The sequence below is a fragment of the Galeopterus variegatus genome, unplaced genomic scaffold, assembly GCF_000696425.1.
Source record: "Galeopterus variegatus unplaced genomic scaffold, G_variegatus-3.0.2 Scaffold2301, whole genome shotgun sequence".
NCBI lineage: Eukaryota > Metazoa > Chordata > Mammalia > Dermoptera > Cynocephalidae > Galeopterus > Galeopterus variegatus.
The window spans coordinates 44,071-60,369 of NW_007728412.1; the positions used below are offsets into that span (position 1 = coordinate 44,071).

The following is a 16,299-nucleotide window of genomic DNA, read 5'->3' on the forward strand; positions in this document are numbered from 1 at the left end:
GGATCCGAACCCTCGGGCGGCAGCGCTGCCGCGCCTCCTAAGCGGCGCACTATCCAGTGCGCCACTGGGCCGGCCCTGTCTTTTCTTTTTAAATCTGTTTAAACTATGTCTTTTAGAAAAATAGTATACTGCTTTAGGATAGGGACCTTAGCATTATTTCCAGAATAGTGCCACCACATTATTGAATGTTATTGAGTAAATAGCCTGAAGTCATCATTTTATAGATGTGAAAACTGAGTCAAGAGATGATAAATTACTTGATGTGACACATTTAGTTGGTGATAGAATCAGTTAGAATCCAGGTTTATTGGTTCCAGTTCTCCTATCTGGAAACAATACTTTTTTTTTTTTGGCAGCTGGCTATTAAGGGGATCTGAACTCTTTACCTTTGTGTTGTAAACACCATGCTCTAACCAACTGAGCTAACGGCCAGCCCACTGAGACAATACTTCTAATGCTATATTAGAGTAGAGGTTCTTAGTCAACGTATTATGACCTATTAGTATGGCTTAAAGAGATTAACTGAGATTCATTGTAAATTATTATTAATAGTAGTTAAATACCAAAGTTTAGGGAGGTAGTTAAGGTTATGTACTCTGGAGCCAGACTCTCTAGGTTCAAATCCTAGTTCTGCCACTTGCTAGCTATGTAAAATGGGACAAACTGCTTAACCTCTCTGTGCTTCATTTTTAAAAATGTTCCTTAACTTAAAATGGAGAAAATAATGATTAGAGTTGAGGCAATTAAATGAATTTATACACACACACACACACACACACACACACACCCATATATATGTAGTACTTAGAACAATATCTGACACAAGTATTTATGAGAATTTTCAGTTTTAAAAATAGATCTGACTTTAAATTATTCCTATAATGCACTTTAACTTGGCTTTTGTGCTCCGCTGGGTTGCTGCAGCTCCTTCATTGTCCTCTGGAGCTCTCCCAAAGCTATTTTCATCAGTAATTCATTGTGTAGTCATTGTTTTTGTGGGAGAGTGGACATGAACATCTCCTAGTGCACTATCTTGCTAACATCCAGAAATCTGTTATTTCTTCTGTCTTTATTAGTGTTGCTGGCTACTGTCATTTTTTACCTGGACTACTGAATAGATTCCCACCTAGTCTCTATATCGCCTATCCACTATTTACACTGCCACCAAAATAGTCTGTTAATAATATAAGTCTGGTTATGTAATTTCTTTTCCTTAAAACCCTCCAGTGGATGTTTTATCTTAAGTACAGAATCCTTCTCCTAACTAACAAGGTGCAAAATAATCTGGCTCCTGCCCTTTTCTCATTCTTCTTTGCTCTCAAGGCTGGCCCTCTTTCACTTGTTCCAGTGCACCATGCTCCTTCCTGCTTCAGGTCCTTCTTACATACTATTACTTTTGCCCAGTAGGAGGGAGTTACAGTCCATACTGTTGTAACTGTTCCCAAGGCTATAAGTGATTGTCATCTCTCTGCCAGTCATTCTAGATTTACTTCACCCTTGACCAGTACTTTGGCTAGTCTAAGTTGTTTCTTTGGTGGAATAACAAAGACTTTTATCTCTGAGGAATCTGGATTTTTGCTTTGTTTTTTTCTTGTCTTTGTTTGCTACCATTACCCTATTCATTGTTACAACCAGGCAGAAAAACTGTATGTATAAGTACCCAACTTTTCAAGGGGTTTTTAAAAAATTCATGGAAAGATTCATATTATTATTATTATTATTATTATTTGTCTTTTTCATGACCGGTAAGAGGAACACAACCCCTTGGCGTGGTGTCGCCCACACTGCGCTCAACCAGCGAGTGCACGCACCAGCCAGTCCTATATAGGATCCGAACCCATGGTGGGAGCGTCGCTATGCTCCCAGCGCCACACTCTCCCGAGTGTGCCACGGGCTCGGCCCCATATTATTTTTAAATTCTGTTTTTCCATGAACTTTTTGAAGTGCCCCTGACAACATCTAAAATCTATTTTCCTAAGGCTTTCTCTGGCTTCTGGAGCTTGCTCTGTTCCTAAAAAGGGCAGGCTGGAAACAATAAGGAATTAAGGCTCTTGGGAGCAGCCTTCATTAATGACTAATGGGCATTGGTTGATAAATACCTGTCTTAGTCTGTTTTGTGCTGCTGTAACAGAAAACCTGAGAGGGTATGAACAGAAATTTATTGGCTCACACTTCTGGAGGCTGGGAAGTTCAAAATTGACACTGGCATCTGGCGAGGGCCTTCTTGATCTTAGCCAAAAGGCCGAGAAGCGATGGCGAGGGCCTTCTTGCCTTCTTGCTGCATCATTATGTGGCAGAAGGCCAGAGGGCAAGAGAGAGAACCTGCTCTCAAAAGCTCTTTTAAAAAGGTATTAATCCCACTCATGAGGGCATAGCCCTCATGTCCTAATCACCTCTTAAAGCCTCCACCTCCTAATACCATCACATTGGCAATTAAATTTCAGTATGAATTTTGGAGGGGACAAACACTCAAATCATAGCAGTACCACAATGCCTTTGCCTACTTGTGTAGGATAACTCTGAGGTCTATGTTATGTACTAGTTCTGTCTGAAAACAGCCATCACTGGGTCTCTTAACAAGGACTCCCCTTTCATCCTAGAAACATAGTCAGGTGGTAGTTACTCCAGTCTCATGATAAAGTGCATTTTAACATTTCCACACTTCCTGAGTGTACTGATCCCTTCCTAAACACTGTATTAAGACTTTGGCATCACCACCTCGTTTACTATTGGCCATGATTGTTTCCAAGCTTTAAAGAGCCATCTAAACAGCATATTAGGACTGGTACCAAGTCCTTCAAGGGAGAATGCTCCATATCAATAAAGTCTCCCTATCCAGCATTATATTCTAACCTCCGCACCCCCACTGCCTAACACTCTTATGATTGACTCCCACGCATGTTCCACTGTTCCTACCAGTCCATATTGGCCAGGTCCTGCAACTCTTTGGTGAGAATACTATTTTCTTATAGAACATGGACTATATTTCTCCTTTGGGCTATTTGAGGCCTGATCCTATAAAAATTATTGGCTAACAGGCAATAAGGGGAAGTGGGGCAGATTGTGAGTAAGACAAACATCATTGTGTTAGGCATCCGCCTCTTTGAGGCCTGCACGTGGTCTGTGGACAAGAAGAGGCTGGTCTGCTTTAGCAGTGGGGAGGGGGCAACTTTCTGCCAAATTGGAGGGTGGTGGAGAATTTGGGAATTTATGTTTTTCAGGCACATACACCCAAATGCCCCCATCCCATGTCTCAGGGTCCCACTCATTCCCAATTAGGGTCCTGACTTCAGCATAGGAGACTTGTGGAAGCTATTCATTTGGTTTCCTTTGCAACTCTGCTACCTATACATTTATATCCAGGGCCTGATTTTCAGCACCATCTATTCTCCAGCTGCAGGAGATGAAGGTCTCTTTAAATGTTGCTGTGAAGGCCTTATAGTGTTCATAACATGCTTTAAGGTGATAGTTGGTTAGCCTAAACTTGATGTTCTCTTTCTTCAAACTTTCTAAGGCAGTTAACAAAAGCCAGTAACTCTACAATCCTTATGATTGTCCCCATACTGCTCACTTATTAGAGCAACTGCACAATGTAATGCTTTCCATTCTACTAATATCTTATTTCAAGCCACCAGGACTAAAAATCTTAGTAACTGTAATGCCACAGTATGTATACCTGTCAGTCCATTTTGAGTTTCTATAAGACTGAGTAATTTATAAAGAAAAGAGGTTTATTTAGCTTATAGTTCTGTAGGCTAGGAAGTTCAAGAAGGGTAAGGCACTGGCTTCTGGTGAGGGTCTTGTGCTGCATTGTAACATGGCAGAAGGTCAAAGGAGAAGCAGACATGTGAAGGAGGCAAAACATGAGGGGCATCCTCACTTTATAACAACTCACTCTCGAGGAAATTAATCCATTCCCACAAGGACTAATACAATCTTGTGAGAGTGAGAACTCACTTATTACCTACCATGAGAACTGGCACCAAGCCACTCACAAGGGCAAAATCCCCACGACCCAAACACCTCCCATTAAGCCCCACCTCTTAAAGGTTCCACTTCACAACATTGCCACACTAGGAATTAAAGTTCCAAAATGAGTTTTGGTGGGGACACTCAAACCGTAGCAATACTGCACGTTATTATCATCCCATTTACCACTAGCAATGGGGTCTTTGTTGCCAAGTGACTGATGACTGATTTAGTTCCAATAATACCTATAGGGTGCTTTCTAGGACCACTTTTGAAGTGGTATCAATTATCTTAGTTTGGATTCCACCCAAAGTAAAGTCTGGGTGCAGATAGTTTTTTGCAAAGAAGGAGGAGTGAGGAAGCTGGATCCAATGAGACAAGGGAGGAAAAAGGCCAATATTAGGGTATACAAATGAGGTTTCTACTGTAGGCAGTAGGGGCTTGATTCCACTGGAACTTCAAAGAAGTGTACAGAATACCTCCCAGAGTTGTCTGTTTTAAGAAAGGAAGTGGAAGCATTTATCTGTCTCCTATCACACATTATAAAAGGATTGCTCCTGAAACTTTAACTTCCCTAGACTTCTGGGTTGGACAGGCTCCCACAGTTTTGGAGAAGACCCTGCTGCAAAAAAGCAGAGGCATAATAGGGTTGTGCTTTAGATGAGGCTCTGTCAGTTGAGTGCACAGAACTGTCCAGATGTGATGCAAGGCTCCAGAAATGTCTGTCATGGTCAACTGTCTGTCCACTTAAGTGTGGGGGCCTGAGAGTTGTTTTAGAGATCACTGAAATATGCAGATTTTGTATGCTAGGCTTATGGTTTTTCTAGGAACACAATTCTTCTAAAAATGACTAACTCTTCTTGTTTACTTCCTGTCAACATAACATGAAAGTATCCACACCAAAAGATCTCTTCCAACATTTTATTTTCCACCTTGTGTTTAGTCATTCTCTCTCTCTCTCTCTTATTTTTATAGCAGGCTACCTTGATGTCAACTGAAACAATAGGCTTAAATCAGATGACAACACTCTTAATTTGATTTTTGCAGATAGGCAAGCTCTTTAGGACTATCATTTTCTTCTATTGGGGAACAGAAGTAGGTAGTTCTTTGTATTAGTCTGTTTCTGTTGCTTATAACAAAATACCTGGAACTGGGTAATATATAAGAAAACAAAATTTATTGCTTACAGTTTCAAAGGCTAGGAAATCCAAAGTCCAGGAAACACATCTGGTGAGGGTCTTTTTGGTGGTGGCTTTACGGCAACACAGGAGTATCACATGGCAGAAATGATGGAGCAGAGAGAGAGAGAGAGAGAGAGAGAGAGACTCTCATGTGCTCTCTTTTAAAGGCCGTCAGAAACATGCGCATGACCACCATTATCAATCCATTCATTAGGGCGTGGTCATCAGAATCTAATCACCTCTTCAAGGCCCCACCTTTCAATTACTATAATAGACTTCTCACCCTCAACAGTAACAGTGGGGATTAAGCTTTAATGACTTTGGGGGGGGGGGGGGTTCATTCCACCGCACTCTTCTAAATCTGAAACCCCACATTTCTTGACTCTCAAGCCAGGCAAAGAAAACTTCCTTAGCAAAGCTCTATTTCCTTCCATTTCTGCTTGCAAACTGACTTTGGTGAAAGCCCTGAGCAGGAAAGTAGAGAGATGCTTTAGCTCATGTCTCATAGATCTTGCTAAAAGCAGCAAGGAGCAAGCAACATTAACCAACATTCTGAGATTTTTCCATCCAGTTTTCCTAGAACTTCATGCTCAAAAAGAAAATGGTTTACCTTCCATTTACATTATATCACAGGAAGCAGTGCTGTCAATTATTTCCACAAAATGTCAAAAAGTCCATCACCTTCTCAGTATGTAATATCTGTGTCCTAACAATAAAGCTGTTGCCATGTATTTTAGGTTTTAGTTATTATGGCACCCTACATCCAGTTACCAATTTCTGTACTTGTTAGGGTTTATTCTAGGGTTCATTGATGTTATGAAATGAAATGCTCGTGAATATACTTAAGTGATTTGATGTTGCTAACTTATTTTGAAGAGAAAAAAAGGAGAAAGGAGACTGAATAGAGAGACTTATTATCTTAGACAATTAATTGCATAAAAATCAAAATCAGGTATTTTACTTGGTTGTACCTGGTATACTTTTAAAATATAATTTTATGCAAATAATTAATGTTATAAACTTAGAAATAACATATATTTCATTTCAGTAATAGTATGCATTTTAATACTTTTATTTATACAGTATAAGAAGTGGCTTAGTTTTGGTGGTGCTCAATTAGGAATTCTTGAAAGATTTATATCTGGTTCATTGGCTGGTGCAACTGCCCAGACCTGTATTTACCCCATGGAGGTATGTATTATTGTAAAATTTTAACTAAAGTCGTGCTTTTAATGCAAATTATAACTTTTTATAAATAAATCCCAGATCAATATTTTGTACAATAAACAGCTTTATAGCTAACAGTGCCTAAGTTTTGTATCAAGTTTCAGTTAACCTCAAAAGAGTTTTTTTTGTTGTTTAAGACAAAGGTAGTATTGTAGATGGACCAAGAAGATGAACAATTTTGTTGATTGATTGATAGAATCACTAATTCATTAATCAGGCAAGTTCATATTGTATACCCATTAAGTTTAAGAAATTTTGCTAGGTGCTGATCCAGAGAAGAGTCAGACAAGGACTTTGGTCATGTAGCACTTATAGTCTAGAAGGGGAAATAAAACATGCACATCAGTAATGATCTAAAATTGAAAATAAATTCTAGGGGGCCGGCCCGGTGGTGCACTGCTATAGTGCGCCGCTTGGGAGCGTGGCGGCGCTCCCGCCGAGGGTTTGGATCCCACATACAGACCAGCCGCTCACTGGCTGAGTGAGGTGCGGGCGCAACACCAAGGGTTGCGATTCCGTTGCTGGTCCCGGTCCGGTACGGGCGCGACACTGAGGGTTGTGATCTGTTGCCGGTCACGAAAAAAGACAAAAAGGAAAAAAAAAAAAGAAAAAAATTATAGAAAAGAGATCAATATAAAGGGCTGTAGAAATTCAGACAGGAGAAATTATTTCTAGCTAGGGATTTCATGAAACACATGAATAGAATGTGTGAGCTTGGCTTAGAATTTGGGCATGCAGGAATTAGGAGGAAGGGCATTTTTGGTGGAAAAAATAGCTTGAGCAAAGGAATGGTGGTATAAAAGTAGGTATTTTGGTTTGGACTAGACAATAGCATAGGTGAAGGGTTAAGGCCAGTTCAGAAAGGCTCTTGAATGCAGCTTGAGGGATTTAATTCTCTAAAAAGCAGGATGCCATTAAAGACTTTGGAGAGTGAAATATGATCCTGGTAATGTATTTTATAGCGGGAGAGACTAAAGAGATGGGACGACTAGATACAAGGTATTGTCATGGTTCAGGGAAATGGCAGTAAGAGCCTGAAGTGTGATACTGACCAGGGGAAATTGACTTATGTTAGAGCATCTTAAGAACTAAGTTGAGGAAGAAAGCAAAGCTCTATCTGGGTTCTGTGCCTGAGTGTTCAGGAGAGTTGCATCTGAGTTACATCTCTAAGTGAGCCAGACTGAGAGATGATGGGTTCAGATTTGCATATATTTAATTTGAGCTGTTGGTGGGCCAACCGAATTATGATTTTCAGAAAGCAGTTGCAAATGTGATACAAAAACTTGAGATTTCAAGTCTTGGTGTGTTATCTGCAGAGAGGTGTTATTGGAGATTTTGAGATTGCCTAAGAAAAAACTAGTATTCTTTTTAAAAAGTGCTGAGAAGAAAACTTTTAAGAAGTCCTTAATTTAGGGAGTAAGAGGAGAAAAATATGCCAGTGAAGCAGATAGAAAAGATTTACTTGGATAAGAGGAGAGTACACTGCCTTCGAGAAGGCAGAGAGTTTTAAGAATGGGATTATCCAAAGTGACTGGTCCTGCAGAGAAGTCCATAAAACAGAAGGCTTCTTACTGACTACTTGGAGGCAGCCCTATTAAGATACATGGTTTGGACATTGTTGGGTGGGAGGGGGGTGAGGGAGGAGGGAGGGAGGTTTCGGTGATGGGCCATAATGATCAACCACATTGTATATCGACAAAATAAAAATTTAAAGGAAAAAAAAATAAAAAAATAAAATAAAATACACACACACACACACACACACACACAAAGATACATGGTTTGCCCAATCAAGACAGAATTTATTCTTTTTTTGTCTTAACCGTTTTGGAGAGCCATTTCTTCAAGCATGTATAGAGCACTCTTAAATTAAATTAGTGGAAGTTAAGATGACAAGGAGTGAGACTCTATCAGGAGAATTACACTGTGCATAAGAATATTGATCATTTACAGCCCACTGGAGCCTACTATTGTCCTCATAGCTTCCAAGATATCACTACTTTATGAGGGCAAAATGAGCCCACGTCGTTAAGTTACAGTGTGTACGCCTCACTGCTACGATAGTTCCTGGACTACACATTTTAAGCATATATAGAAATTTTTTTCCTATTGGTTCTTCACTTTAACATGGCCATATACTTTTTTTAAAATTTGAATTTTGGCTATGTTTGCTTTATTTTTTGGTAATAATGTTATCTTAAATGAATTTGTTTAAAAACATGTTGCCTTACAGCATATTAAAGGTGTTTGAGTGGGTGTATCAATCATAGGCACAGTGATTAATTTTATTTTCCTGTCTGAATAATTAAGAAAAACCTCTGTACTATATTAATTGTCCATAATTAAAAGCCAGTCACTGAGAAGTTGGAATTATGTTTATGATTGCATTCTCTTTTATTTCTATGAAAATTTATAAGCCTTGCGATTTATAAGCATCTCACTGGATTGCCACATGAGTAGAGTGAATCTGATCAATATATCCTTATTATATTCTTTCACATTTAGGTAGTAAAGACCAGACTGGCTGTAGCTAACACTGGAGAGTATTCAGGGATTATTGATTGTGGCAAGAAGCTTCTGAAACAGGAGGGTGTCAGATCCTTTTTCAAAGGTTATATTCCTAACTTGCTAGGTATTATACCTTATGCAGGCTTAGATCTTGCTGTTTATGAGGTGAGTTTATTCTCATAATATGATATTATATGTTAGATTTTTTGTAGATGTTTAAAGTATTGAATATTATAGCATGTATTTCTTTTCCTTTTTGTATTTGGGCTTCTATGGTCTTATTAGAATAAATCCATTGCTGCTATTTGTGTAGGGCTTTCTCCATTCTTTTATTTCTACAGTTCAATATTTTTTGCTTTCATACCAGAGTGCCATTACACATTTCTCTCTTTATGGTTACATGACTGTTGTATGTGCACAGAAGAGATATTTTAAAAATCTATTTTTTCAAAAGCATCAAATGATATATTTTGTAGTAATTGTCCCAGTATGTAATGTCAAAGTTGCTATTCTTTAATAAATGAACAATTCTGAAAGCACTTAGTGATGTTTTAAACCCACTGTTTCTAAGTTTATTCTTCCAGCCACTTATATTCGAGGAAAAGTAAATCTGAGAAGATCAGTCTTTCTTAAAAGTTGAGAACAAACCTAGAGTAGATTGTGCAGTCTTCCTCTCTGCAATATCTGTGAGAATCTCCAGAATTTTCTTCTGGTCTTTGAATATTATTATAAACAAAACAAAATAAAACAAGCAAATCAAAATAAAATAAACAAAAAAAATAAAGCAAACATACACAGAGACACAAACAAAGGAGAACTCAAACTGAGGCTGCATGAATAGTTTATTTGAAAACATCTGTGCCCCCTGTTCTGATATGACAGCAGGGATAGATGCTCTGTACTAAAGCTTTATTCAATTTAGAGTTGTGTAGTAGATAAAGGACATTTACTACTCTCTTTTCTGCCAGCTTTTGAAGAATTATTGGCTAGATCATTATTCAGAAAACTCCATAAATCCTGGGATAATGATTTTGCTGGGATGTAGTACATTGTCTCACACTTGTGGTCAGTTAGCCAGCTTTCCTCTGAACCTTATTAGAACTCGGATGCAGGCTGAAGGTGAGTTTTTTTTTTTTCTCCCCTCTAATGAAGTAATAATAACTAAGTTAAAAGTATGTTTTAAGTGAGTATAAATTAATGATTTAAAAAACAACAACAAAAAAACTGTGGAATCAATAAATAAATCAAAAGCTAACTGATTTTTTTAAGGCATGAATTTTGAGTTTATTATTTTGTTGACTAGTGCTTTTTGTGAATTTCAGATTTTATTTGTTTTTCAAAGATCTCTTTGGAACTCCACATTTCTTTCCATTATGGATAATCTCTTTAAGGAGTTTACAATTAGGAAGTACCATATAGAACAGTAGAAAAGATTTTGCTTTCTTCAGATTGAATCAACAGTTACTCCATATGAACATGTAATTTTCCCCCTAGTTCTACTATCATTGTTATATTCTGCATCAGGGACTTAATACATTTGTGGAAGTGAACTCAATTATTTTGTATTCCAATCTATGTAGGAAGGAGATATTAAGAAGAAGGGAGGGTATCTGCTTTGTTCCTCTCAAAGTGAAGTGTTAGGAATTTAGATTTTAAGAAAATATTTTTATCACTTTTCAAGAAGAAAAAAAACCTCCACATAATCCTATTAACTTATTGACTAAACTATTTAAGGGGTCATGTACTAAGTGATATTCTTTTACATTCTCTTTCTCCCTCTTTTTCAGTTAGATTTTTGGATTTAATTTATATTGCAATCCAGGTGGAAAATATCTCTATCCATTCCATCACTCATTCATCCCTCTCTCAAACTTGTCATATCCAAATCCAAATGCTCCACTGAGGTCCTTCATGAAAGACTTTCGAGAATTGTTCAATAGAACTTTCTGCAGTGAAGGAAATATTTTATATCTGTGTGGTCCAGTACAGTAGTCACATATGACTATTGGGCACTTGAAATGTTGCTCTACAAGTGAGGAATGGAATTTTTAGTTTTATTTAATTTAAATAATTTAAATTTAAATAGCCACATGTGTGTAGTGGCTACATATTGAACAGCACAGAACTATTCTATCAGTAGAGAGAGAGGTATACTCTGATGTATGAGGGGACTTCAAGCAGTTCATGGAAAATGGAATTAAAAGATAAAGATAAAAATATCAACTTTATTTCCCAACATAACCTCAATCAAATTCATTTTTGTAAGTGATGAAACCAGCCATTTAGTCCATCCCTAAAGAACTGAGAATCCTGGGATTTTAATCATGTTAATTAACTTTTTATTTTTAACATTATTAACTGAGGAAAAATGGTTACCTTATAAAGACTTTTTAAGATTAGGAAACAAAAAGAAGTGAGAAGGAGCCAGACAGGACTGTGAGGTGGATACCTAATGATTTCCCACTGAAACTCTCACAAAATTGCCCTTGTTTGATGAGAAGAATGAGCAGGAGCACTGTTGTGGTGGAGAAAGACTGTCTGGTGAAGCTTTCCTGGGCATTTTTCTGCTAAAGCTTTGGCTTTCTCAAAAAGCCCTTGTAATAAGCAGATGTTATCATTCTTTGGCCCTCCAGAAGTCAATAAACAAAATGCCTTGAACATGCCCCCCAAAATGTTGCTATGACCTTTGCTCTTACCTTTGCTCTTGACTGATCCACTTTGGCTTTGACTGGAACACTTCCACCTCTTGGTAGACATTGCTTTGATTGTGTTTTGTCTTCAGGATTGTACTGCTAAAGCCATGTGTGATCTCCCATTCCAGTTCTTGGAGGAAGTGCTTCAGGATCTTGATTCCACTTGTTTAAACTTTACACTGAAAGCTCTGCTCTCATCTGTAGCTGACCTGTGTGCAACAGTTTTGGTACCCATTGAGTGGAAAAGTAGCACAGCTTTAATTTTCAGTCAGAATTGTGTAAGCCAAACCAGTTGAGATGTTTATGGTGTTGGCTATTGTTTCTGTTGTTAATTGCAGGTCCTCTTCCATTAAGGCACAAATATGATTGATTTTTTCCCCTTAAATTGATGTGGATGGTCTGCTTCTGTGGGCTTCATTTTCAACATGGTCTTGTCCCTTCTTAAAATGAGTTATTTATTGGTATAAAACAGCTGATTTCTTTGAGGCATTGTCCTTGTAAACTTTTCATAAAGCATTGATGATTTCACCTTTCTTCCACTCAAGCTTCTTCATAAATTTGATGTTTGTCCTTGTTTCAATTTTAACATAATTTATGTCATTATGATAGGGGCTCTTTTTTAAACTGATGTTTTATCCTTCTTAGTGCCTCAACCTAGATCCTGTTTAGACATGTTGTAACAAGTTAGTATGAGTTTATTTTGGTGCAAAAATATTTTGCAATTTATTCATAGTTTTTTCATAATACGCATTTCCCATGAATTTTTTGAAGACCCCTTATAATTTTAATCTCTGTAAATTCTCATCATTGAACTATCTTAATGTATCAAGATTAAATAGTGAATTACACTGATTTCTTTTTTTTCAATTTATAGCCCTGGTGGAAAAAGAAACAACACCTATGATTCAGCTCATTCAAGATATATATAAGAAAGAAGGAAAAAGGGGATTTTTCCGGGGTATCACCCCAAACATCATAAAGCTGCTTCCTGCAGTGGGCATCGGCTGTGTGGCTTATGAAAAAGTGAAACCACATTTGGGATTAACCTAGAAGTGAAATATCAAATTATTGTCATTGCCATAATCACTTAAGTGTAAGATAATACCTAGGTTATAAAGAGATCATATCTTTTTTTAAAAGGGAAGAAGTATCAAATAATTGTTAAAATATTTTCTCTTTGTCTATTACAAAAATCTATAAATTAAATAATTTGGTAAAGTTCTTTAATGATTTTAAATCCTTAATGTTCACAGAATTTTATTAACATTTCCCACTACTCTCCCTTGAATCCTAACTTGAAACTTGTTTTTGATTGGAGTTGAATATATCATAGTGAAACATTATAAAACATTTGGTAAGTTATAAGAGTTTATATTAATCTTTTTGTATTTAAAACTCTTTCCCAAAAGTTGAGCTTGAAAATGTTTTATACACTCACAGAATATTCAGTGCATTTAAAATTGATGTTATAGTAAATAATTGGAGTCTCCATTTCTCTTCTTTAAGGAAAATGGAAAGCTGGTTTCATAATTCTTTCTATCATATTGTGGGTGGGGTATTCATATTTCTTCTCTGGGCACTTTTATGAACAAAATGAACTGTTGGTTCATTTTGGCTTTTGATATCTTCAACTTGTATAAGGAAGTTGGCATTGAGACAAATCAGCATGGAATAAATTTTATTTCATTTTCTGGTTGAAAACATTCAAGAGGAAGAATTTTAAAAATTAAATCCATTATTTCATACTTATTGAAGCAATTTTTATTTCAACTTAAGAAATGGTTGAGTAAACTCTTTGATATCCTAAATATCTGCTCCTCACTTTTATGAAAAAATCATACTCTCTGTGGCAATTAAATAAAAGTTTGGTGAGACAGTGGGTGGTTGGCCACTAATAGGCCTCAAATGAAGGACTGTCTATCTAAACTAACTAAAGTCCAAAAATTTAACTTTATTAATTTCCTTAAAATTATCAGTTTCTTGGTTCTAGATTAACAGAAATTACAAGACAGATGAGATCACAATGCAAAGTCATTATAGTGGAGCTTAATACTTTCCATTAACCAGAATCCTTTCATCCCTTCTCCAGGACACACCATTTCCTGATCTAAAGGTACCTGGGAAACCAAATAAATGATGAGAAGATTGATGTGGAATTAGAGCAAAGAGAGGAAGATATTTTTGAGGAATGTTTTACTCAGGCACATCTCGATTAATGTGGGATGAGTTTGGAATCTTATGTACAGGGGAGAGGAGCTGAGATCTAAAGTAGAAGAGTGGAGAGAATTGTGGAATTTGAGCTAACCTAAGCCACAAACCACCAGAAGGGAGAAAGGCAAATCTCATGTGCAGCCTGGGAATGGGTATGTAAGACACTTGAGTGATGGTGGTAGTTATGCAGATAGACTTTTTAAAAACATTCCAAGTTAATGAAACAGCTTGAGCAATAACATAAAAATAGGGAAGTTCATGCAGCATTTGGGAAATTGTAAGTAGCCTGGTCATTTTTTAATGTATTTTGTGTAGGAAGATCTAGTGAGATATGAACCTACTTCTCTAGGTTGGTGACAGTGGCTTTGAATTATATGTGATAATGGCATGCCTTAAAGTAAGAAGATAACTTTGACAATAGGATGAAGCCTCTGTCCTTGTGCATCTGACTGTATGCAGTTAAAAGTAGCTGTGCAGCTCCTTCAATATCTTGTTTAGAAATTTCTTCCGCCATATATCCTACTTCATTGTGCTTAAATTCTGCCATCCATAATAACACACTCAGGCATGGATATAATTCATCCAAGTTCTTTGCCAGTTTATAACAAGGACGGCCTTTACACCAGTTTCCAGTAAGATATTACTATCTGAGACCTCATCAGAATGGCTATTACTTTCCATATTTTTACTGATATTCTGATAAGAATGACATAAGTAATCTCTATCAAGTTTCAGACTTTCAAAAAAATAACTGTTCTCTTCTTCTGAGCCCTCATCAGAATCACTCTTAATGCTCTGTTCATGACAACAGAGGCTTTTTCCAGAATTCACTTCAAAACTGTTCCAGCCTCTATTTATTACCCAGTTCCAAAGCTGCTTCCACATTTTCAGGTATTTGTTATAGTAACACTCCACTTTCTAGTACCAACTTTCTATCTTGGTCCATTTTGTGCTGCCATAATGGAATATCACAGACTGGGTATTTTATAATGAACAGAAGTTTGTTTGGCTTATGCTTCTGAAGGCTAGGAAGTTCAAGATTGAGGGCTGCATCTTGTAAGGGCCTTCCTGCTACATCATAACATGTCAGAAGGTGTCACATGGGCAAGAGAGAAAAGGGGGCCCATTCCTGCAATAACAGTATTAATCCATTCATGAGGGCAGAGCCTTTATGACCTAATTACCTCTAAAAGATCCAACCCCTTAACACTGTTGCACTGGAGATTAAGTTTCCAACACATGAACTTTGGGAGACACATTCAAACCATAACAGTTCTCATTTCAGAAAATGTACTGTTTCTATACCCCTCATTTTTAGGCCAGAGTGTAATTTTCCCCAATGATACATTTTCAGAAATTAGTAAATCTGTTGTAGGTAGGTGGAAAAAAATCTTGAAAAAGAACTTTAATTTTATAGAGAGTTAATCAGTCCTCTAATCAATGGATACTTCTGTATCTTCATTTTTCCTAAAGGGGATGGGTATCCTTAGGGATGTTCATGGCAGATTGATGGATAAAACTGGAGTGATGAACTTTCCCTGAAGTTTTTCATAGAATATTTATATCTGCCTCATCCTAGTCTCATCTTAGATGTTTTCATGATCATCAGCCTTGTATAAGCAGCTTCACTCTGTCTCAAAACAAAATGAGCCCAGACTGGCAGAACAAGAATACTCTCCCTACTAGCACTTATCTCCTACCTGAGGTCAAATTCAGTTTATATAGTTCAGCAAATATGTACCAGGTGTCTAAAGAGCAATAGACATCTTAGTATTCAGTACAATCGTTCTCTAAATTGATGGCTATCCACCATATACCATCACTAGAGTGGTGGAACAAGAGGTAGCAATCTGCCTATCTAGCTTCCCTCTGCTCTAGAACCTAGGAAGAGAACAGTCCTGTACCTCAGCCAATTTTCTGGTTCCTATCCTGTTTTCATAGAACTTGATAGCTTCTCCTCCTCCTTGACTTTATCTAAGATAGACAGTATAAATTGAACCTGGCTCTGCATCTGAAAATATAGCCCTTTGAAGTGTTTTGAAAACCGAAAACCTCTGTAAGAATGATATCATTTGGGGAGGGAGGAAATAGTGTGTGTGATGAGGTAGAAAGTAAGAGAACTCTTATTCAGAAAGACCTAAGTTCTAGTCTTTATCATTCATTATCTTGTGGTATTTGGTTAACCTTTGAGTCTCTGTTTCCATGGGTTTTTTTTGTTTGTTTGTTTTTTAGTGAGTGGACAATGATATTGCCTTTTATAAACCTTATTTACAGGATTATCTTCAGAACCAAATGAGGTAATGGATATGAAAGTGCTTTGTAACATATGAATAGCCATATAAGCCTTAGTTTATTAATCCATTCAGTATGGAGAGAATACATGTGGACTTTGTCGAATATACTAGACTTCACAAAATAGGCAACTATAATGTTGGTAATGATCCAAATCATTTATGTCAAAACCATCTCTCTCTGGCATGCCAGTGCCCTGGGCTGCACAGGGGAGAAAG

At 37.2% G+C, this 16,299-nt stretch overlaps 1 protein-coding gene across 1 annotated transcript in view; it reads left to right on the plus strand.

Moving 5' to 3' along the window:
- LOC103597392 (calcium-binding mitochondrial carrier protein SCaMC-1-like) overlaps positions 1-12,628 on the plus strand; it is a 55,703-nt gene extending 43,075 nt beyond the window's left edge. The window contains exons 7-10 of the mRNA XM_008581221.1: positions 6,234-6,345; positions 8,887-9,050; positions 9,854-10,004; positions 12,453-12,628. Of these exons, the coding sequence (XP_008579443.1) occupies positions 6,234-6,345; positions 8,887-9,050; positions 9,854-10,004; positions 12,453-12,628 (603 nt within the window). The remainder of the gene's footprint in view (positions 1-6,233; positions 6,346-8,886; positions 9,051-9,853; positions 10,005-12,452) is intronic.
- Positions 12,629-16,299: the final 3,671 nt, after the last annotated feature.